The following is a 25327-nucleotide window of genomic DNA, read 5'->3' as shown; positions in this document are numbered from 1 at the left end:
TTCAACACACGTACAGCCCGGTGACGTCTCCCATGCCTTGATCCAGCAAGGAGAGAGGGAGAGGTTGGGGAAGACTCCATCCAGTAGCAGCAGAACGGTGTGGTGATGGTGGAGGAGCGTGGTACTCCAGCAGGGCTTCGCCAAGCACCGCAAGAGACAAGGAGGGAGAGGGGTAGGGCTGCGCCAAGAAGGAGATTGAATCCGTGTCTCTGGCAGCCCAAAACCTCAAGTATATATAGGGGGAGGGGAGGGGCTGCGCCCCACCTAGGTTTCCACCCCTAGGGGTGGCGGCCAGCCCTAGATCCCATCTAGGGGGGCGGCCAAGGGGGGAGAGAGGGGGCGCACCACTAGGTGGGCCTTAGGCCCATCTGAGCCTAGGGTTTGCCCCCTTCCACTCTCCCTTGCGCCTTGGGCCTTGGTGGGGGGGCGCACCAGCCCACCTGGGGCTGGTCCCCTCCTACACTTGGCCCATGTAGCCCTCCGGGGCTTGTGGCCCCACTTGGTGGACCCCCGGGACCCTCCCGGTGGTCCCGGTACGTTACTGATAAAACCCGAAACTTTTTCGGTGACCAAAATAGGACTTCCCATATATAAATCTTTACCTCCGGACCATTCCGGAACTCCTCATGACGTCCGGATCTCATCGGGACTCCGAACAACATTCGTTAACCACATACAAACTTCCTTTATAACCCTAGCGTCATCGAACCTTAAGTGTGTAGACCCTACGGGTTCGGGAACCATGCAGACATGACCGAGACGTTCTCCGGTCAATAACCAACAGCGGGATCTGGATACCCATGTTGGTTCCCACATGTTCCACGATGATCTCATCGGATGAACCACGATGTCGAGGATTCGATCAATCCCGTATACAATTCCCTTTGTCTAGCGGTACGATACTTGCCCGAGATTCGATCGTCTGTATCCCGATACCTTGTTCAATCTCGTTACTGGCAAGTCTCTTTACTCGTTCTGTAACACATCATCCCGTGATCAACTCCTTGGTCACATTGTGCACATTATGATGATGTCCTACCGAGTGGGCCCAGAGATACCTCTCCATCACACGGAGTGACAAATCCCAGTCTCGATTCGTGCCAACCCAACAGACACTTTCGGAGATACCCGTAGTGCACCTTTATAGCCACCCAGTTATGTTGTGACGTTTGGCACACCCAAAGTATTCCTACGTTATCCGGGAGTTGCACAATCTCATGGTCTAAGGAAATGATACTTGACATTAGAAAAGCTTTAGCATACGAACTACACGATCTAGTGCTATGCTTAGGATTGGGTCTTGTCCATCACATCATTCTCCTAATGATGTGATCCCGTCATCAACGACATCCAATGTCCATGGTCAGGAAACCGTAACCATCTGTTGATCAACGAGCTAGTCAACTAGAGGCTTACTAGGGACATGGTGTTGTCTATGTATCCACACATGTAACTGAGTTTCCTATCAATACAATTCTAGCATGGATAATAAACGATTATCATGAACAAGGAAATATAATAATAATCAATTTATTATTGCCTCTAGGGCATATTTCCAACAAAAGCACCCTGCACTCATTAAGAAATTGATACAATCATTTTTTGCGACAAAAATTGATAGAATCATTGCCAAGCTACCTTCAAACAAATCTCTTGGCCTAGATTGATTTAACCATAGTTGTAGTAAGAAGTGTTGGTATATTATCAGAGAATATTTTTATATGCTTTGCGACCAGTTTCATACAGGGCAACTTAATATTCATATCATTAATGGATCTTACATCACTCTAATTCTAAAGAAAGATGGTGTCGTGTAAGTGAATATTTTCAGACTAGTCTCTCTTTTGAATTTTTCAACTGATTCAATCCTGTAGCCAACAAGCTTCAATCCATCATTTTGAAGCTAGTTCACACAAATTAGTATGACTTTATTAAGTCCAGAACTATACGAGATTGTTTACATTGGGCTTTTGAATATTTACGTTACTATCACAATAAAAAGAAGGAAGTGGCCATTCTGAAGGTAGATTTCGAGAAAGGTTTTGAAAAATTAAACATCAGAGAATTCTTAATAATACTAAGTATAAAGGATTTGGGGCTAAGTGGTGCCATTGGATTCAATTTATTCTTTATTGACACACGTCATATGTGTTGTTAAATTAGACACCATGCAAGTTTTTAAACCGCATAATACTTGTTAGGTAAGAGGATAATTTTCCCTTTGTTCTTTGTGCTGGCTGCAAAGACCTTCTACAAAGAGTGGTTAATAAGGCCATGACATATCATCTCTTAGAGTGACATATTTCTCTTGTTTCTTGTCATGATTTTTATGTGGTGTAATATGTTGATGGAACTCTTGTTACCATGTCTGCTGATATTGCTCCTGCATTTGCATAGGATTTTGCAAGAATTTACAACCTCCACAAGGTTAAAGATTAGTTCTCAAAAATCATAATCAGTTACCATTAATATGGAAGCTCGTGATACTGCTAGCCCGACTAGTGCTCTAAATTATCGAATGGGGGACTTTGTCATTTGCTTATATATGTTTGCCTCTTGGCTCACAAAGTCAATAATTCAAGATTCCTTTCCCATGTTCCAAAGAGTAAAAAGGAGATTTGCTTGATGTTCCAACTTTATCACCTATAATGGAAGGATGCAATTAGTGAACTCGGTTATATATTCTTTGCCTACGTCCTTCATGAGTACATTTCCAATTCCCAGATGAGCAATAAAGTAGATGGATGAATACAAAAGATATTTGTTATGGCTAGGTCATAATTTGACTAAAAAGACCCATCCTAGATGCTTGGGAATTAGTTTTAAGCCCAAAAGTGAAGGAGGCCTATGGGTGCTAGACTTGGAGAAACATATCATTGCCCTAATCTTGATAATATTAAAGAAATTCTACAACCATTCAAATATTCCCTAGGTTCATCTTGTTGGTAGCTTTAGTATACTGCATGCCGCCAATCTCAGGGTCACACAAAGGCTTCTTTATGGTCGAGAGGTTCCATCTTTCTTCTCATGACTTTCAAGGGGATGATATTTCTATAACTCGTGATGACAATTCAATTTTGTTCTGGCAAGACAAGGTGATTGCACCTGATCTATATATGAATATGTCACACATGTACTCATTTGCTTTGGATACAGCAATTTTATAGACCATTTTCTAGATAATAAGTTAAGAGATACTTTTTATTTCCATTTTTAGCCTTCCTTTACTCCATTGTTGTCTCTTTGGCAACAAATACAAGGCATGAATCCATATGCACAACTTCTTTCTTGGAAATACAACTGGGGCACTTCCTTTCCCACTTCTAGGATTTATGAACTTTTTAAAGTCATCATATCACTCTAATTGTCTTCAAATAGTTATGCAAATCTTGTGTTCATCGCAAACATCAAGTTTTATTTTTGTTTGTGCTCATTGAGAAACTGAATACAAGGGCGTTTCTCAAAAGGAAAACTTTTTACTCTCCCTCCTGTGAATGTGCCATGTGCAATCATCATTTGGTTGAAACTAGAGATCATATCTTGTTCGAATGCCACTTTGCTCGATGTGATGGAAGTATATGTGCCTGAATATCAAGCTCTCTAAATATCTTTTGGGCAATCTGTTTAGACTTCAGAATGAAGAATGTTCTCAATATCACTTTCTTTATGGATTAAATCATCTTGGTGATCTGGAGCATTTGGATTTTTCTGAAATGAATTATTTTGAAAGCATATGCTTATAGATGAGCTTATGCTTCTTCTTCATAGGGTCATATGTTGGTCTTGCTGACTGGGTCACCAACTTCCAGTAATAGCTCACTCTTTCTTTTTCTTGCCTTGTTGTAACTTACTTTAATTTTTTTATTAACTTAATTTAATTGCAATAGGTAATTCACCTACTGTCTTCAGTAAAAAAGGAACATTTTGATCATTGATTATCAGACATGTACAACCATATCCGCCTTGCAAGCTTTTGAGATACAAGTAAGATAGCAAAAGTAGTCGATCTGCAACCTGTTGGTGTACAAACTCTCTGATAAGGGTTGCACAGGCTTTAATGGCGGCGACCGGGGGGTGGTGGCTAGAAACGGTGTTTTTAGTTAGATGGAATATTTGCTTCACGTGATGCCTTGCATATTTTTCATGAAGACCATCGTTGGGTGGGTCTTTGGCCGAACATGCCCTCAATGTCCATTGCAGATCAAGAGTGACTCAAACATTATGTTGAGCATCACATCTCACCTTCAAGTTCTACTATGATTGTCTTTTTGTGTATCCGATGCTTTATGATTGATAAAATTGGCATGTCCAATGTTCACCATTATTCTCTCGAAAAGGAAAAATCACCATGGTGAGATCCACCCAGTGCACTTCGCTCTATATACTCTATGTCTCCCTTCGAGTTTATTGTGGCGAACCAGGGGAAATTTGTCTGCACAAGAGAATAGGCGTAATCACCGTTTCATGCATCCATGATGACAAATCTTCATTCGGTAGGGCTCATTTGGTGAGAAGGTGCATGTTTAGAGCAAACAAACCAGATTTTTAGCACCAATGCCTAGATTATACTCCCTCTGTTTCTTTTTAGTCTGCATATAAGATTTGGTCAAAGTCAAACTTTGTAGGAAAAAATATCAATGTCTACAATACTAAAACTATATGATATGAAAATTAATTTCATGATGCATCTAACAATATTGATTTCATATTGTGAATCTTGATATTTTTTCTATAAACTCAGTCAAAGTTAACAAAGTTTGGTTTTGACCAAATCTTATATGCAGACTAAAAAGAAACGGAGGGAGTATTAAATATTGAAAATAAGTGCAAATGGAACATGTGGAGAACATTTGTTCCCACTTTTATAGAAAATACCATAGGAAAGCTTAGAATTACGTATAAATCCACAAAAATATCATTTTGGACTTATTTCCCAACGCTCGCTTGGTCACCATCACATCACGGATGTTGAAAACGAATGCGGGAAGTGCAACAACTGAGTCGCCTACACAAACCTTTAGAAGACATATCTCATATATGTTGCCGCAGTAGCCATTGACCACATCCAAACAATGGGATATGGAGAAGTCCATGAATTGGTAAGGGACTTCCCTCTATCCATGTTAACGGTCATCCCAGCATGACCATCGCTAGAGGGAATTAGCGATCTGGAGCACGTATGCCCCTGGGTAAGAATAATCTGCACACAAAACTAAGTTGCCACCACCAACAAGACCAAACGTACACCACATAAAGCTGATACACATGCCCAACGACGGTAGACCCATTGACTCTTCAATGTTGTTGAGACGGAAACGAAATCAAGGCACGTCTGTTTGACACGCCACCGTTGCCACCATCCAAACCATTCCACGACAACACCAAACCCTAACCTAACTCTAACTACATGCGAAACACATAAAACTGAAGTTTCCTTGCTTCCCAGTGTTGGAGTGGCAGACTGGAGTGGGAACCACCGGTTCGAGGAGGCGGAGAAATGAACATCCCCTTATCATCCATAGAGAGAAGATATTTTTTATATAAGAAAGGAGAAGATGAGAAAGCCAACTTTGAAATTAGAATCCTTTTCTGTATGTACTTTGAAACTAGAACTTGAGAACAAAAAATGTTACAAACTAGACGTATCTTTGAGTTTCCACCCAACCCAAGAGCCATCCACTAGTGTGGTCTGGGAAGGCTCATGCCATTATTGGTAGTTTTAGTCAGATAGGAGCTTTGATTATTGTGATGCCTAGAAAGCATTGTTTTCACGAAGACCATCGTTTGGTAGGTCTTTTGGTCGAACATGCCTCTCGATGTCCATCGCTCCTATTACGTATGCATTTCTCGTCCATGGATAACAGTAACTAGAAAAAGTCATGTTGTGTCCCATCTCACCTTCTACTTGTACCGTGATCGCCTTTTTGTGTGTTCACCATTATTCTCTCAAAAGGAAAATTCACCATGATGAGATCCACCCAGTGCACTTCGGTTTATATAGTCTATTTTGCTTGGAGTTGTTTTACGACGAAACATGCATTCGTGTTAACACATCTTCATTCGACTGAGATCTACTTAGTGAGCATGTCCATGAGCAGAGCAAACAAACCAGAGTTCTTGGCACTAGTACCTAGATTATATTAGATAATGAAATAAGTGCAAATGGAACATGAAGAGGACATATGTTCCTACTTTTATAGAAAATACCCTTAGAAAGCTTAGAGTTATACCTAAATCCCCAAGAATATCATTCTGGACAAATTCCATAATGTTCGCTTCGTTACCATCACATCGCCGATGAAGAGAAAGAATGTGGGAAGTGTAACAATTGAGTTGCCTACAACATACCTTTAGAAGATATATCCCATAGGTGTTGCTGAAGTAGCCATCCACCACATGCAAACACATGGGATATGGAGAAGAAGGCTAATCGGTAAGGGACTACCCTATATCTGTGTTAATGGTCATGCTACCGTCGCCAAAGTTAGCGAGAACTGGCAACCCGGACCACGTATGCCCCTGGATGAAAACAATTTGTAGACAAAACGAAGCCGTCACCGTTAACAAGATCAAAGTTGATGACCAAACCTACACCAGCTAAAGGCTAAAGCTGAAACACATGCCCAAGGACGACAAACTCATCGAGTCTACAATGTTGTTGAGATGCAATGAAAATCAAGGCACGACTGTTTGATGCGCCACCATCCAAATGATTCCACCATGACGCCAAACCCTAACCTAATTCTAATTGCACGTAGAATATATAAAACCACAATTTCCTTTCTTTCTTGATGTCGGAGCACCAGATGGGAACCACCAGCGGGAGGCGGAGGTATGAACCCCCCCCCCCCCCCCCCCCCCCCATGTAGCGGGAGGAGATGTTTTTGGCCAAGAAAGGAGAAATTTGGAAAGGCAACTTTGAAATTAGAACCTAGTACTATTTTTAGGATGTAAATTGATATTAGAATTTGAGAAGAAGAAAAAAAAGGTTACAAACTAGACGTTTCTAACAGTTTCCATCCAACACGAGAGCAGCCGCAGGTGTGGCCCGTGCAGGCTCGACGGCCACACCTTCCGCGCGGCGACGGTGTAGCGATAAAACCGGCGCCTTTTTTCCGAACAAACAGACGCGGCCACGTCCCCACCAAGAGCAGCGAGAGCATGGCGGCCACGAGCTCCGCGGCGCTCTTCTCCGTCCTCCCCCTCCCCACAGCCTCCCCGGCCTACGCCAGGGCAGGCAGCAGCCATTACAGGCCCACGCGCTCCACCGCGGCCTTGTCCCCCATCAGATGCTCTGCCGCCTCGCCCGACCTTTCGCCCGGCGCACCGGCGCCGGCGCCGCCCAAGCCCCAAATCGAGCTCGAGTTCCTCGGGGTAAGGACTCAACCTCGATGGTCTCCGCTGGCTCCGGACTCCGGGCGGCGAGGTTTAATTGATTTTCTGTGATGTGCGTGCAGCCGAAGCCGGGCGCCGACGGGTCGTACCCGGTGGACAGGGCGGCGGCGGTCAGCGGAGACAAGCTCCTCCGGGACGTCATGGTCGAGAACAAGATCGAGCTCTACGCGGCATACGTGAGCCACCCTCCCTCACTAACCTCCTCACCTACTCTGGCTTAATTCCCCTTCTGATTTCTCCTCTGCCGCTGTGGAGTGTGGACTAATGGTTCCTGGTGCGTGCGCTGCAGGGGAAGCTGATGAACTGCGGCGGCGGCGGCAGCTGCGGCACCTGCATCGTCGAGGTACAGCACTCCCTCTCCTTCCCGACTAGTAACTCACTGCATCATGTGCAACACCGCAACTGAAAATGGCACCGCACGCTATCTCGCTGTGCACAATGGCTGCTCTGAACTGTAACTGTGACTGATTCCTCCAGAGTGTGAACCTTTGTGCGCAGATTATCGACGGGAAGGAGCTCCTGAGCCCAAGGACAGACGCCGAGAATCGTTACCTGAAGAAGGTTTCATTCTGATTCTCCTCCGATTCTGAAAGTTTCTGCTGCTGTCTCCACTGTGGTTCACATTACAGAGGAGCTGCGACTTAACTGTGCACTCTGCACCTCGTTGCCTTTGCCAGAAACCGGAGTCATGGAGGCTTACCTGCCAGACGATCGTCGGGAACAAGGAGAACTCCGGCAAGGCATGATTTCATTAGCCTCATGCACTGTCTCCGGCTTTGTTGTCACGAGCGCCATTTCTTTCTGAAAAAAACAAGCCGTGTTTCTTCTTGCAGGTCGTCGTCCAACGGCTGCCCCAGTGGAAGAAATGACTGAGCAATCTTGCCTGCACATTGGATGTACTGAGAGCAAGTGATGTGATCCAATGCCATGTACCTCCTGCTACGAAGATGTCTATCCTGGCAACAAGTTACTGACAATTTGAATGTGCGCTTCTTCACTCGGAAGATGAACAGAACAAGAACGCATCCGGAAAAAAGAAACGCATCTGCTACTGCTGCTGGCATCAGTTACAAACCTGTTCTGGGCATATCCCTAGTACCCTGTATCTGTATGATAGGGCCTAGTAGCACAAATTGTGTGTACCTCAAACCATATCTTGGGTTTCTTCCTGGAATCAATGCCAAATTGCAAATTGTGTTGAACCAGTAACAGTTTCCACGTTAGTAGTCTGCGTTTTGCAACGGATGCTCTTTGAACAAAACTAATGTTAATGATCTCAACAACAGAATCCGTCGTAGTCTAGGTGGTTAGGATACTCGGCTCTCACCCGAGAGACCCGGGTTCAAGTCCCGGCGACGGAAAACTTTTTGCCATCATTCAGTCTTTTTTGTGCAGGTATCCCGGAATTTTTTGCTCATACAGTGTTTTCTTTTCAGGCATCCTTGAATTTTTGCCATCATACAGCCTTTTTCTTTGCTGGTATCCTTTATTTATAATACTGAAGCCTAACTTTATTTTCCCATACGACCCGCACTGTCTACAGACAATGAGCATCATCCAGTGCAAAAAAAGAAAAAACATGCCATGATAGAAACTACAAGTGCCGCCTAATGCTTGCACACTGAAGTTACAAGGCTCTGAATATTACAAGCAGGGGGAGCGAAAGCAACAGCTATGCCACGGTACAACTCGAAAAACCACAGCACCAGTGTAAGATCATCCCCCAAAAGCAGCATCTATGCCACGGCATCAGGCCTAAATCATATACTCCCTCCGTTCCAAATTACTCGTCACAGAAATTGATGTATCTAGAACTAAAATACATCTAGATACATCCATTTATCCGACGAGTAATTCAGAACGGAGGGAGTACTATACAGCAACAACCACTAGAAACTTCAGAACCTTGCACCACTATCTTCATTCGCCTGAGCACGAATATCTTCGATTGTCCTTAGTATGCCATCGGAAGGACGAGTAGTAGCACCATGAACATTCACAGCCACCTCCTGAAGAGCAATTCTTCCAGTCATCAATGCATCCATGTCATCTCTAGAATGGAGCCCTGCCCAGTATTTGACAAATGCACAAGCATAGAAGATCAGTTCAACCGGCAACCGAATGAGTTTCCTTCAAGGCATGACCTGTTTGCAAAGCTTCCAAATCGCCCAATATGTTGCAACGAGACCGGTGATTTGAAAACTTCTACGTGCCGGGATGAATTGGGAGATCCACCAGAAATATTGCGAGAAGCATTCGGGTCTTGTCCTGGCTCCAATGGCCAGACCCACTATGGTCCACACAATCGAAACCATCAGGTCCAGGCGCTTTCTCTGCAGCAATGTCTTTATTGGCAGCATGGAGTTCTTGTATGTCAAAAGGCTAATCGAGGTGGCTCAAATTAGTAGCATGAGTTCAGAGCCATGCTAGGGGTTGTGAGGTTCATTATTCAGAGCCATGCTAGCCATCTTTTTTATGAAAGCACACATGGCATTTTGCAGGCCTGCATCCACCACTTCTTAAACTGAGTTGCCATCTCCTTCTTGCAATATCTTCCACTGACCTGCCCACGTCATTGCAAATAGCATGCAAACCAGGGAACTGATCTTTCAAGGGTGTAGTACCACACCAGGAGTCAGACAAATCAATAATCACCCCATTACCCACAGGCACCAGCCGCCCCTGAAGAGGGATGGGCCTCAAATGAAAAAGATCGTACCAGCAAGCAGAATCATGCACCTTGTGTTAAATCTCGAAGATACAAACCATTAGATATTTAGCCCTAATAAAATGCTGCCAAGGGCCGTCCTCAGCTTCCAGCCTCCACTACCGCTTGCACATTAAGCTGATATTCAATTTGGGAAGATTTTTTGACACCCCAGCCCCTTTCTCCTTAGGTCTACAGATCAGGGGCCACTTCACCAAATAATATCTCCTTCTGTAGCACCTCCTTGCCACACAAAGCACCTTCTGATCTTGCCAAATTTTCTGACGGTCGTTTTGCAGATAATATATACGGACATGTGATAAAATAGGAGAATTGGTCAAACAAACTTCTAATCAGATACCTTCAATCTACTAGAACTAACACACCCCCAAGTAATTTAGAGGCAAGTAGCCCATTTGACAACTAAACAAAGTGGCATATTGGTCCAACTTATCAGCATCCTCCAACACCATCAACACCTCAATTTTCTGAAAATTATTTTTTGAGACATTTCCATTTCTCCCCCTAATTTCTGCCCAGCCTCATCTTTACCCCTAAAAAAAACTGTGCTCAACTTTTCCCTCTCCCGTCTGGTGCCCTTACGGAAATACCCCTTCGTGCCGTTTCTGTCCGGTCAAAAGGGTTTGACCGTCAGATGGACGTTTTGTGGACAACTATGTCAACAAAACGTCCATCTGACGGTGAAAGATGCGCTATTTTTTCCTTGGGTTGTTCCATGGCTTCTTGGGGAGAATTTTTGACTTGCCCCTGTTTGGGGTCAGTCGGTTTTTCTATTGGGCTTGAAGCCCGTTACACATTTTGTATTTTTATGAATGTTTTTGGCTTTTGTTTATTCCATTTCTTGTTTAGTTTTTTCGGTATTTTTGGGATGTTTTACTGAGTGTAAATCATATACAAGCACTATATAATATGTGTGCAAATTATACGATAGTGGGAAAGTTGCACTATTATATGCTTATTCTTTGCATATTACAAAAGGTGCAATTTCAGTGCAAAGTCTTGTGCAAGTTTTATTAGTATATTTTTTCAGTTTCATTCTTCTTGAAGGGTAATAACAATGCCACTAGTTCATTCTTTCTTAGAAAAATCATTGTTTTGATTTTGTTCTAGTTTTTATTTCTTTTTTACGTGTACGTAATACTGATGCCACTCATTCATTCATTTAAGAAAAAATATTTTTTGTGAAATTCTACTATTATATGCTTATTCTGGCATATTTTAAAATTCGCAATTTCTATGTGAATTGTGTGCAAATTACGTCACTATTTTTTTTTCATTTTCTTTCTTCTTATAGAGTAATACCAAGGCTACATATTCGTTCTTGCTTAGGAAACTTTATTATATTGTTTTTTTACATTTCATTTAATTTCCTTTCTTTTCTTAGGGTAATACCAATGCCACTAATTCATTCCTTCTTAGCAATTTTTTTAGAAAAGAAATCACTGCTTATTCTTTCATATTATAAAAGTTGCAATTTCTATGTAAATTGTGTGGTTACTTGTTTTAATATGTTTTATATTCCTTCTTATTAAAGAATAATATCAATGTCACTACTTCAGTATTTTTCAGCAAACTTTATTATTTTTATTGTTCCAATTTTATTTAATTTTATTTCTTCTTTCAGGGTAATAACAATGGCACTAATTCATTCCTTCTTAATAAATTTATTTTTTTATGAAACTTGCACTGATATATGTATATTTCTGCATATTACAAAAGCACATTTATTTTCAAATTGTGTGCAAATTTTGTCATCACTTGTTTTATTTTTTATTTTTTGTTTTTTCTCAAATGGTAATACCAATTACACCAATTCATTCTTCCTTACAAAATTTAATTATTTTATTTTGGTTTATTTTTATTTCATTTTTTCTTCTTTAAGGGTAATACCGATGCCACTAATTCATTCTTCTGTGAATACTTCTTTTTGCAAAAAAAGAGATCACATTCTTGCATGGTAAAAAATGCAATTCTTGTGTAAATTGTGTAAAAATTTTGTTGTTATTTATTTCAATGTTATTTATTCTCAAATTCATGTTTCCTTAAAAAAACATGTCACTAATCCATGTTCCTTAAAAAAACATTATTTTTTGATTTTGATTTTTATATTTCATTATCTTCCTTATTTAAGGGTAATACGAATGCCACTGATTCATTCCTTCTTAGAAAACTTATTTTTTAGATTTCACTATTATATGCTTATTCTTGCATATTGTAAGAGTATATATATGTAAATTATGTGCAAATTTTATCATTATTTGTTTTTTTTTCATTTCCTTTCTTCTTATAGGATAATACCAATGCCATGAATTCATTTTTCCGTAAAAAAACTTATTTTGGGATTTATTTCTTTATTTTGTTCATTTATTCTTTAAAGTGGCACCACCACAATTATTAGATTAGGATAACTATGCAAACAATGCAGCGCATATCCATCTAATGTCAAAAGCCAACATAAACTATATATGCAAAAACACATACGGTATGTATAAACCTCCGACAATTGTGAATAATATAAAACATCGTGTCGTATTTCATCCATGGAAGCTCAGCCATGAATTGACATGCACATGGGACCGATCCATGCATGACATACCTGTCAACTGCGTTCTGCGTACATGAGATGTAATGTAACAAGGTCAGTCCTTTCATCCTCCAAGTCAATCAATGGTGCATCAAGAAAGATCAACCAGCATGTATGTATTCAACTATGCAAAGCATCTAGGTGTTCTGCTGGGAGTGGGAGGTGGCACGCTGCCATGCAGGCGGCCTTGGGCATTGGCCCATGTTTGTTGTTCATCAGACAACGCAAATCTTTGAAATCACTAATTAAGAAGTACTCATTGCAAAGAACACTCCACTTTTCCAGGTCGCGACAAGTGGCGCACATGCTGCGCGCCACTTTGTCGCAACATGGAAGTTTTCCCTTTTTTCATAGATCCGTTAATTCAAAATGTTTTATCTCTTAAACCGTGCGTTCAAATCTCGAACCGTTTTCACCATTGGATTCCTCGCGTCGAGATCTTCAAAACTAGATCCCATGTTGATAGGTTTTGACGAACTTTTTTTTTCATGAAAAAAACCGGAAGAAAAAACCAGGCAAAAAAACCGAACCGGGAGCACGATTTTTTTCCCTTTCCGAAAGAGGCACGCCCGTGCCTCTCGCGAAATCACAACCGTGCCTCTCGTCAAAGCAAAACCGTGACTCTCGTGGAAGAAAAAAAACAAAAAACATGTTTTTTCGTTTCCGAGAGGCACGGCCGTGACTCTCGCGAAGGCACAACCGTGCCTCTCGCAAAAGCAAAACCGTGACTCTCGCGAAAGAAAAAAAACAGAAAACGCGTATTTTTTTCCCTTTCCTAGAGGCACGGCCGTGACTCTCGCGAAAGCACAACCGTGCCTCTCACGGAAGCAAAACCGTGACTCTCGTGAAAAAAAAAACAGAAAACGCGTTTTGTTTCTGCCTTTCCTAGAGGCATGGTCCAGACTTTCGCAAAAGCACAACCGTGCCTCTCGCGGAAGCAAAACCGTGACTCTCACGAAAGGAAAATAAAAGAAAACGTGTTTTTTTTCGTGCAAAAAATATTTTTTTTCAAAAAAAAATTTGATCGAAAAGTTAAGAAAGACCGGGAGAAAACCAAAACGTCGAAAACCCCCGAAAAAAACCGTTTAAAAAGCCGAAAACGCGTGCGGAAAAATAAAAAAAACAAAATCCGAAGGAATCGTCCAGAGCGCGACACGTGGCGAATGGCTGAGAGCGCGCCAAGTGGTGCTGATCGTTGCGAGGCTCCCGAAGACGTGCTCGTTAACTAGTTGCTCCCGCAAATCTTCATATGCACAAGAAGAGCATGACTATATGCCGCCCTCAGCGACTACTGTGGGAGGCTCGCCTGCAAAGAACTGGCACTAGGTCGGCACAGAAACCACATGGAATCATCATGCTGTCACAAGTATTTTTTAATTATTTTTTCTTCACATTTTTATTTTTCTTTTTCTTTTTTTGCTTAAATTTTGAAACGTTCGATGTAATATATTACAAAATACACTTTATATAAAAATTTGAAAAATGTTAATCATGCATTTGAAAAATATTAAATGTGTATATAAAATCTTTCTGATGTGTACGAAAAATGTACAATGTGAATGAAAAAGTAGAACATGTTAGTCATGTGTACGAAAAATGTTTTTGAAATTGTCATGTGTTTCCAAAAAATGTAAATGACATTTTAAAAAATGTCTATACAATGAAAAAAATGTTTATGTGATTAATAAACTATTTCATGCATTCAAAAAAAAGTAATTTACATTTAATAAATGTTCATGAGTTTCTTAAATGTGTTCATGAAATTTTAAAAAAGTGTTTATACAATGTAAGAAAAGTGTTTGCAGAGTTAAAGAGGCCTTTTATCATTCCATAAATGTAGAGAGAATTCCTTATTTGACACTGTGTTAAATTTTGTTTCCCTATTTGATACAGAAAATTTTCCCTATATAACACTGAGTCTAAATTTTATGCCCCTTATAACGCTCTCGTCTATTTTAAGCCTTAAAGGTGTTAATTGACATATGAAAAGACCTTTTTACCCCTATATGGTATGGGATAGAAAAATTCACAGATACTAGTACGTGCTAATAATCTCCGGCCGACTTGGTTTGTTGTATGCGGCTAACTTTAGCAGACTAGCTGCATGTTTGCTGTCCAGCTGGTTCGGTTCATAGCTATGTGGGCGCGTTTTGTGCAGCGGGGAGTGTGAGCGGCCGCCGTCCTTCTTCGTGACCCCAACTCATGTGTACTTCGTTGGTTAATCAGCTAGAGATTACCTAATGCGTGTGCCTGGCATGGCATCGGCCAGTATCAGTAAGCATGGACTAAATACCACTGTATAGTGTACGTATTTACGGAGAGGAGAGCGGTTACATCGTACACAAGAGCTAACTTAAGCACTCAATTGATTTTCAAATGGCGCCATCAAAGTCACCAGGGGTGGATGGGTTTACTGCTGGGTTTTTTCAACGCCATTGGAATTTGTTGAAAGATGACGTTGTACCAGCAGTTTTGGACTTTCTTAATGGAGGTGAGCTCCCGGAGGGTATGAATGATACTTCTATAACTTTGATCCCAAAGGTACGGTTCTCTCGGAAAATCTCTCAATATCGTCCAATATCTCTATGCCCGGTTTTGTATAAAATCGCAGCAAAGGCTATTGCCAATCGGGTCAGAGTTTGTTTGGATGAGATTATTGGGGAAAGAACAAAGTGCTTTTGTCCCCGGCCGCTTGATCACTGATAATGTTTTAATTGCGCATGAGAGTGTGCATGCCATGAAGCGAAGGAAGAAAGGGGGCAATGCAGTTTGTGCGGTGAAGTTGGACATGATGAAGGCCTATGATCGTGTTGAGTGGCACTATCTTGAGGCAATCATGCTGCAGCTGGGTTTTGGTCCAGAGTTCGTGCAACTGATTTTGAAATGTGTGACTTTGGTCCGATTTTTAGTACGTGTCAATGGCGAGCTGCTGCCTTTCTTCACTCCATCATGTGGATTACGGCAAGGTGATCCAATGTCACCATACTTGTTTCTACTTTGTGCTGAAGGTTTCACCTCCTTGCTGAATCATTTTGGTGGAACACAAGTTGATAAAGGGATAAGGGTGAGCTATCAGTTTCCATGGATTAATCATTTATTATTTGCAGACGATAGTCTCATTTTTATGCAAGCTCAAGTGCAGAGTGCTCACCGTTTGAATGAAATCTTGCGGATCTATGGCAAGTGTTGGGGACAGGCAGTGAATAAAGATAAAAGTTCAATCTATTTTAGTCCAAACACTTTGGCTCCGATCCGGCAAGTTTTAAAGCAAATTCTTGGAATAAATGTGGAGGCATTCAGTGAGCGGTACTTGGGGCTGCCTACAGCTGTTGGGAGGATAACCAGTGGGACCTTTGATCATATTGGAGAAAGAATGAGGAGTAAACTCCAAGGGGGGTCCGAGAGAATGATCTCTTGTGCAGGAAGGGAGGTACGAATAAAATCTATAGCTCAAGCAATACCTACTTTCAGCATGTGTTTCAAACCGACTAAGAAAGTTTGCTCGAGTTTGACCGCTTCTATGGCAAAGTATTGGTGGAGTAGCTCTCTTGATCGGCGTTCAATGCATTGGATGAGTTGGGAGGCTCTCGCACAACCAAAAATCAGAGGAGGGATGGGATTCCGAGACTTGGAATTGTTCAATATAGCACTCCTTGGTAAACATGGCTGGAGACTGATGACTGAACCAAACTCTTTGTGTTCTAGAGTGTTAAAAGGACGATACTTCCCTTCTTGTGATTTTATGCAAGCAAGTGCGCCCAAGAATTCTTCGACGACTTGGCGAGCGATCATTGCTGGGAGGAAAGCTTTGAAGGCTGGGCTGATCAAGCGCGTTGGCAGCGGTACAACGGTGTCTATTTGGGAAGATAAATGGATCCCAGAAACACTTACAATGACCCCTGTAGCCCGCCTGGGAGATGCGCAAATCAGCTGGGTTGCTGATTTGATTGATGATGAGAACTGGACGTGGAAAACTGATGTTGTTAGGCAATCTTTTATACCTCCGGATGCTGATGCAATTTTTAATATACCTTTGAGAACGGGAGGTGGAGAAGATCTTATAGCTTGGGCACCTGAGAGGTCGGGGATATACACTGTAAAGTCAGCTTATCGCTCTCTTATGATTCAGAACGAGCAAAAAGCTCTAGAAGAAGGGACGATGACGGATACTTTAGAGACTGATAAACAGTTGTGGTCTCGGCTATGGAAACTCAAGGTATTGCCCAAAGTTTGTGTCTTCTGGTGGCTTGTTTTACGTGGGATTTTGCCCGTAGAAAGCACTTTGAAATATCGACGTATATCCACCGAGAGTAAGTGCAAAATCTGTTTGCACTCGGACGAGGATATGATGCATGCTTTATTGAATTGTTCCCATGCGAGAAGGTTCTGGAACGAAGCAACTGAATGGCTTGATATAAAGCGACCAGACTTGCATCCTCTCACCTGGGCAAAGGACATTCTTTGTGTCTCCTCATTTTCAGAGTCAGACAGAGCCAAGATGATCTCTGTTATGTGGTCTATCTGGACTTCGCGCAACAATATTACACATGACAAAGATGGTTTTGATCCCGCTCAGCCTATGAAGTGAATACGGGAAGCTCTTGCTGTGTTGGAATTACCTCAAGCGCATGCATGTATCTTGCCCGGTCATGGGTGGAGACCGCCTGATGCAGGATGGATAAAAATCAATACTGATGGTAGTATTGCTATGGAATCCCGTCGAGGAGGAGCTGGAGGGGTGGCTCGATCATCGTCTGAGCTTAAGGCTGCATGGTGTAAGCCCTACACGGGGATCATGGACCCCCTCCTAGCTGAAGCGTTGGCTCTTCGAGATGGAGCAATTTTTGCAAGGCTTCGAGGATATGATCAAGTCATCTTGGAGACCGACAGTCTAGAGATGGTGAATCTCTGGCACTCACGCCATGATCGTTCGGTGGTGGCGCCTATTCTTACTGAGATTGAGGAGCATGCCTCTTTTTTTAAGTCTTTTGTTATTCAACATGTTTCGAGATCAGCCAACTTTCCGGCTCACCTTTGTGCGAAGCAAGCTAGCACTTTGGATGCAACAGATTGTTGGTTAGACTCCACTCCTAGTTTTCTTGTAACTAGCCTCCTAGCTGATTCGGCCGGGGTGGTTTCTGTTGAATAAAGCTCCCAATTTCCCCACAAAAAAATTGATTTTCTTTGGAAGTTGGCTCACGCAGTTAGGAACCGAACCAGGTGGACAACACACATGCAGCTAGTTCGCTATACTTAGCCACATACAACAAACCAAGCCGGCCGGACATTATTAGCACATACTAGCATCTATGATTTTTTTTATCACATACCACATCAGGGGTAAAAAGGTCTTTTCATGTGTCAATTAACACCTTTAAGGCTTAAAATGGACGAAAATGTTATAAAGGGCATAAAATTTAGACTTGATGTTATATAAGGAAGAAAATATTTTTTGGTGTCAAATAGGGAAACAAAATTTAACACAGTGTTAAATAAGGAATTCTCTCATAAATGTACCAACGTGTATTTCAAAAATGTTTATCATGTATTCGAGAAAATGTTCAAAACACGTTTTTGTAACAATGTTAATCATGTATTTTTTTGCGTCAAAAGTTCATAACTTTATTAAAAAATGAGCTCATGGAATCATCGGCCAAGAAGCTGGCGAGCAGGAAAGATGGTCTAGAGTCAGACCAACTTTCAATGACCATCAACGAGCAAGCTTGCTTCGCGCACATGTTTACATGTTGAATATCAAAAGAAGAAAAAAAGGAACCTAGCTCTCCAATTTCCATCAGTAACGGTGCCACAACAGATCAGATATTGGGATGAAATTTCTAGAGGTTTAACCATCTCCAGGCAGCCCGTCTCCACCATCACATGTGAGACGCCGCGCAATATTGAAAAACACACATCATACCAAAGCGCCAAGGTCTCATAACTCTTCGCATAAAAAATTGAAAAATGTTAATCATGTATTTTAAAAATGTTAAACATGAATAAAAATGTTTTAGATATACACGAAAAATGTACAACGTGTATGAATAAAAGTAGACATCAAAAATATATTTGGAAAAATGTTAATCATGTATTTGAAAAAAAATTAAATGTGTATACAAAAATTGTTCCTAATGTGTAAGAAAAATTTGCCATGCCTATGAAAAATGTAGACATGTGTTCAAAAAGAGAAAAACTAAAAAGGAAAAAAAACGAGAAAGAAACAAAGAAAACAAGATGAAAGAGAAAAAAAGCAACTGAATAAAACAAAGAAAAACCAAAGGAAACCATGCAAAACAGTGGAAACCAAAAAGACTGCGATAAATAACTCTCGCATGCACAGGACGCTGGAACTGGAGGTGGGTCATGTTCCAGCTAAAAAAAGTGACTGGTCCAAATAAAAATGTCAGGCAATGACGTACATTATGTCCCAACAAAGTTTCATAGCTACATGTCACTGCGTTTCTGCAGTAACGCGTAGGAAATCATCTATTTACCCCTAAAAAGGAGAAATCATCTAGTGAATTTAGAGTTTTAACAAAGAGAAAATCGAGTCAATGAACCAGACAGTACGGTTGAGGACGTGCTCATTGACAGAACTGGGAAGGCGACAAGGTGGTGGGCAAACCGGTACATTGCAGTTGGCATATATACAGTACTTCTATGTTAGTGTGCACGGCAAGACAACCTAACGAGCCAACACCATTTCGTGTGCCAAGACAGATGCACATACGTATGCACCGCTGCATGATGAGACCAAGAGAAAATGTGGCTCGTTACCATTCCTCTACGAGCTACGTGCATCGCCAGCGCCTGCAACATGCATTGCATGCACTCGTCTCCGGCCGATGAGCTCATCCCCAACACCGGCGAAAGACATGTCCCCGCGCTCCATCGGCGAACGCTATATAAAAACGTCTACACATGCATGTTTGAGCACAAGTCGGTGTGTGTAGATCGTTCGGTTCATATGGCTTTGTCCCCCGGCGCATGGCCGGCGATCACTGCAATCTTGCTGGTGCACGGCCTGTTCGCCGCCTTCCCGGCGGTGTCGGTCGACATGGGCGACATGCTGATGATGGACAGGTTCCGCGAGTGGCAAGTCACGCACAACCGGACGTACCTGAGCACGGAGGAGAGGGTGCATCGCTTTCAGGTGTACCGCGACAACGTGGAGTACATCGATGCCACCAACCGGCGTGGTGACCTCACCTACGAGCTCGGCGAGAACGAGTTCGCCGACCTCACCCAGGACGAGTTCCTAGCTAGGTACGCGTCGTCCTACGAAGCTGCCAGCGATGATACGGGCATTACTTTGCCTGTGGGCGGCGGCGACGCCGAGCTGTGGTCATCCGGCGTCAACGATGGTAGCTCCTTGGAGGCTCCGCCTCCCAGCTGGGACTGGAGATCCAAGGGCGCCGTCACACCGGTCAAGTCCCAAGGCGCAGGATGCGGTACGTAAAGATAGATCCCCCATCTGATCCATTTCAACTTTACCCAGCGATGAAGCTAGAAAAAATGGTCACTGGGGTCAACCAATGCCAACTATAGCACAGGCTATGGCGTGACTCACGCTGAGAACAATATAAAGAGGAAAACCCAAAAATATGCCCACCATAACACAATAGAAATAACATCCAAGGGTAACATTTTTTTGCATCGAATATAGTAGTTTTATTAAAAGATTATCATGGTGTTACAGTCCGCCTGTAGGCAAGGGTGAAGTGCAACATAAAGAGTGAAAATATGCAATGAGCCAATGATATAATTGGTATCATAATAGTAGTAGTACCAATATTTGATGTGTGATCTTGCCTTTGTCCAACTGGCTTTGAAGTCCCTGCCAGATCAGTCTCTGGTGCCGTTCGTTTCAGCAGAAATCTGTCTATATCCTTCTAGTCCTAGCCTCCTAGCTGCAGCAAAAACATAAACCTAAACTTAGTAATTAGCCATCCGGAGAGAATGAGTTGTTGGTGCGTGAGACCAAGAGAAACTGAAAAGGATATTGGCATACCTGCCTCAGAACTGCCGACGAGGAGGGCATGTGCCAAGTGGGCGGGAGATTAAAGATTATGCGGCGGCGGCGGCCGGCTGGCCGGCATCACCCTTGGAGATTAGGGATCGCCTTGTTTGTCGTCGTTGGAAATTGGGGATTAGGGATGGAGAGTTGGGGTGGGGAAAAGAATAGGCCAAGGCGATGAGACGGCGACCTAACGATGGCGAAGAGACGAAGAGGCATGTGTCGGCTGGCTGTTCACGACTTCGCGTACATCTACAGAAATTGGAGACCAAACGTCAACGTGTACGTGTGTAAAGACTTGTAAGCCTAAGGGCTAAGCCACGTCTTATGCATTGGGCCTTGTGTGCTGGAGCTATACGCCACGATAACTTTTTTTTTTTTGCTAAAATTTACGGATGCTATGGGCTGAGACTGAACAATCGGACAATTAGCTGGTGGGCTGGGGTCAACTAATTTTTTAGGCTGGGGTCAAAAGCAACTTTGATGGGCGTACTAGCTTCAAATACTGGAAGGCATTGGGGTCAATTGACCCCAGTGTCCATACTAGAGCTTCGTCCCTGACTTTACCTTGTTATAACTATGCACGATGGTTAACCATTGACTATTTTGTCCCTCGATGAATGGATGCAGCTAGCTGCTGGGCGTTCGTGACGGTTGCTACGATCGAGACTCTGAACTGGATCAGGACGGGGAAGCTGGTGCCTCTCTCGGAGCAGCAGCTGGTGGACTGTGACCAGTACGACGGCGGGTGCAACCGCGGGTCCTTCCACAGGGCCTACAATTGGATTGTGGAGAATGGCGGCCTCACCACGGCAGCGGAGTACCCGTACACGGCGGCGAGGGGCGCCTGCAACCGCGCCAAGTCCGCCCATCACGTCGTCAAGATCCTCGGAGGCGGCGTGATCCCGCCTAGGAACGAGCCCGAAATGCAGGTCGCCGTCGCCGGGCAGCCCGTCGGTGTGGCCATCGAGGTCGACAGCGGCATGCAGTTCTACAAGGGCGGCGTCTACTCGGGCCCCTGCGGGACAAATCTTGCTCACGCCGTCACCATCGTCGGTTACGGCGTCGACGCCCCTACTGGGGCCAAGTACTGGCTCGTCAAGAACTCATGGGGGCAGACATGGGGTGAGAGCGGCTACATCCGCATGCGTCGCGACGTCGGCGGCCCGGGGCTCTGCGGCATCGCGCTCGACGTTGTCTACCCAAAAATGGCGAAAGCGTGAATGTGAATGTACCTATGTCATGCATCTGCATGCGTACCTTCCCAATTAAGTAAGCTCGCCTACTGGGATTGCTTCAGGACCACCCGTTATTGTTTGCTGAACTTGCATTCCTTCAATACCTCATGCGGCAATAACACTATCCATCTAATGAAGACACTTTGACATTCATTACTCTTCAGTAATACTCCCTCCGATTCCTATACATCTAAGGGACTACATACGGAGCAAAATAAGTAAATCTACACTCTAAAATATGTTTATATACCTTCGTATATAATCTGTATTGAAATCTCTAAAAATACTTATATATAGAAACGGAGGGAGTAATTTGAGGTATGATAGGATCAACTTTGATGGTTATAGCCTTAGATGGTTATATCCTTCGCCGATCACGTCACTCCATGCAAAAAAAAACACGTGTAAGAGGCAAACAAGCCACCACGTCACTCCACCTTCACATATGCTAAAAATATATCCTTCGCCGATCTTGTTGATAATAATTGAGATTAAAAGATAATAATGGTACACACAATATAGTAGCGTACAAACAAGTCCACTAATGACACGTGCAATATGAGTCTAACATAGACACTCATCTAAAACTAGACAACGTACACACTAGAAAGAGAAAAGACATACCTCCAGGTCATTCCATTTTTTGAGATGGGCAGCCAGGTCTTTCCAATGATACGTGCAATATGAGTCCAACATGGACACATATCGAAAGTAGATAACGTACACATCAGAAGAAGAAAGAAAACTCATGAGCAGATCTTTCAGTGAAAAAACACGTGTAAATCAGCGAACCTACAAGGAAATACTACAAAAGAAAGTGTAGCCTCAGTTCTTCCTCAAAAAAAAAAAGACACTCTAACAATGAGCATATTATGCCGCCGAGACATGGAAACGGCCGCCATGCTTCCAAGACGCTTCAAGGATGGCTTGATGGCCTGAAATGGAGTTGGATGGGTACGTTTACGGTGGGAGTGCTTGCCGGCGTGCTCCTTTGTTGAGGCATGAGGCATGGTGGAGTTCTAGGATGTCAGGAAGAAGCGTCGGGCTAGTGCAACAGCTGTGCATGACCCGGCCAATCATGGAGGTCGCCAAGATCATGGCCGCAAGTTTAAAGCACCACGCCGAGACCAACTAGGACGTCAACCACGACCGCATAGTCGCCCACATAGATTGCGACGGCGCATGTGACTCGGGATGCACCAACTAGATCGTGGAGATCGCCTATTGGTGACCAGGTGCTTCGTTGGCCGCCATGACCGCAACCGGCACTGTGGGCAGAACGGCATGCTACTTGGCCGGTGTATGTAGCGGTTGTTTGGTTTGAGACTAAGTTTACCTAAGGTTGTCACACATAAGGTTAACCAAGTTTGAGCAACTTAGGTGGGTATTTAGTTCAAGTCATATCTTAGTCAAGTCACACTAGGGCAAGCCACGGTTGTGTTGGATTTTGGTCTTGACAAACAACCAAGAGAGAGGAAATCAATGGGATATGGCTCACCACACCCCACGGAAGGATGCACTGCGGAGGTGCCAACCAACAATTTTGGGTTTGGTCCCGACTCTCTGGCACCTAACATATAAGGAGAAGTACCCCACCGGTTTATACGATAGATGGGGTTCCCTCTAACCGTTGATCCTAATGTGGTCCTAAGAGATGCGAAGACCATCCCCAGCGCCAGCCACCGCAAGGTGAGTGCTGACAGCGCTACTGCTGCCAACGATGTCTCCCTGCTCCAGCTCTTTTCCCCGGACCATATCTCCATGTTGCTCGAGAATGCAAGGTGTAACCATAAGCTACACAAAGGGTGCATCAAGCAGAAACAAGGCTTCCCTAAATACCAGTAAGAAATCCCAAATCTCTTTGTCATTTGTACATTAGGTGTTCTAGTGCTACACCAGTACAAAACCTCCTTATTAGCGGTGTGCTAAAACCCTTACTAGCGCCATGCAGCTCACACGCTACTAGTATCGCACTGCTGTTAACTAGTTATGTGAACGCCGCTAATAACAAAATACTAGCGACGTGCGCACCTCGCACGCGCTAGTAACCCAATTACTAGCCGCGTGAATCGTCTCTTACTAGTGGGGTGTAGTGGTGGATTAACGAGCTGCTCGGCTCATGCTGATTAAGGCTAGGCTCGTTAAGCTCATCTGTTTAACGAGCAAAAAACCATGTTTGGCTCTGTTCGTTTAAAGCACATTAAGCTCATAAGAGCCTGCAAGTGCTCGTTAAAGACTACAATGTATGGCCTACAGGATGAGGGTGTGTGTGTAACCTTTACAAAGGAAGATGGTGACCGAAGGAAAAAGTGCATTAGTTTGTTGATGGGTGCTATAACAATTTCATTAAGAAAACCTAACTAAATAAATGGAAAATGGGAATTAATACAATTCTTTTTCTCTTCAAATCCAATTTTTTTCTCTTTTTATACATAGGTTGTCGATTCGGCATTGCTTAAAATGGGTAGAGTGCCCCCTTTTTCTAGTAAATAGTTTGATCCATTTTATCGATATGAGTTTTCTATATCAGATAAATTTTATATTAAGCTAGACTGGACTGTTTTCACGGGTAAGTTATGCTGGCTTCAACCGCAACATTTTTCTAGAGGAATGTGTCTAGCATTTTTAAGAGAATCCATGCAACATCCACATGGTGCTAATACAGAGAAGGGATAGAAGCATGAACGGAATGTTTTTTCCATTATAAATATAATGGCAATGGTGGGTAATTTTTTTACTTGAAATCTTCTCCGATGACTACATAATTTTGGTCTATTAAAATAAACGGTCGGATGTTTCTATTTTATGATAATTTCTAGCCTTGTTTTCTGGTGACTCTGTCAAGTACTTACACCTTTATGAATAATATGAAGCACACATTGACGCTAAAGTGGCAAGTTTGCCGTTCTTATGCCAGTTATGATATTATTGTAGTAGGTGGCATATGATTATATTTGTGACCAATGTTGTTCATAATCATGTGTTACACTTCATTAAGTTCTTTTTCATCTTCTGCCCCACAGTGATGTGAATTAGAGCGAAAATGTATGCTTGAAGAGATTAGACTCTGGAGCATAGTATATGTTATATGAGAATAAAGTAATCACTGGGAACTTGAGCCTAGGAACACAAATCTTAAAGATCAACTGACTATCCATGAGATGTTTATTCCTACGCATCAGGTGGATTGACGATTATGAAATCACTAAAGCAACACCTATTCTTCACCCTCATCATTTCCCTATGATAAATAATGTGTGTGAATGTTCATCTTATTGGCTTGCTGCCATGTGGGATGAAGGCTATGAGCCCTTACCGTGAATGAAACTTTATATAGTTTCCTCAATGGGTTAAATATGGTAGGC

At 42.8% G+C, this 25327-nt stretch overlaps 2 protein-coding genes and 1 non-coding gene across 3 annotated transcripts; all 3 read left to right on the top strand.

The window, feature by feature from the left end:
* The first annotated feature begins 7101 nt into the window (after positions 1-7101).
* On the top strand, positions 7102-8600 carry LOC125528439 (photosynthetic NDH subunit of subcomplex B 3, chloroplastic). The gene is made up of 6 exons (XM_048692921.2): positions 7102-7374; positions 7458-7571; positions 7685-7738; positions 7894-7956; positions 8073-8135; positions 8229-8600. Exons 1-6 carry the CDS (start codon positions 7162-7164, stop codon positions 8262-8264), a joined length of 543 nt encoding a protein of 180 aa, XP_048548878.1. The 5' UTR covers positions 7102-7161; the 3' UTR covers positions 8265-8600.
* An 83-nt stretch (positions 8601-8683) lies between these two features.
* Positions 8684-8756, top strand: TRNAE-CUC (transfer RNA glutamic acid (anticodon CUC)). The gene has a single exon. It is a non-coding gene; the product is annotated as a tRNA-Glu (tRNA).
* Positions 8757-19632: 10876 nt separating this feature from the next.
* On the top strand, positions 19633-22021 carry LOC125527735 (ananain-like). The gene is made up of 2 exons (XM_048692249.2): positions 19633-20158; positions 21355-22021. Exons 1-2 carry the CDS (start codon positions 19633-19635, stop codon positions 21945-21947), a joined length of 1119 nt encoding a protein of 372 aa, XP_048548206.2. The 3' UTR covers positions 21948-22021.
* Positions 22022-25327: the final 3306 nt, after the last annotated feature.

The sequence above is a fragment of the Triticum urartu genome, chromosome 1A, assembly GCF_056163025.1.
Source record: "Triticum urartu cultivar PI428250 chromosome 1A, HENAU_Tu73, whole genome shotgun sequence".
Lineage (NCBI taxonomy): Eukaryota > Viridiplantae > Streptophyta > Magnoliopsida > Poales > Poaceae > Triticum > Triticum urartu.
Note: the sequence above shows the minus strand (reverse complement) of the source record. Positions and strands in the feature narration are given on the sequence as shown.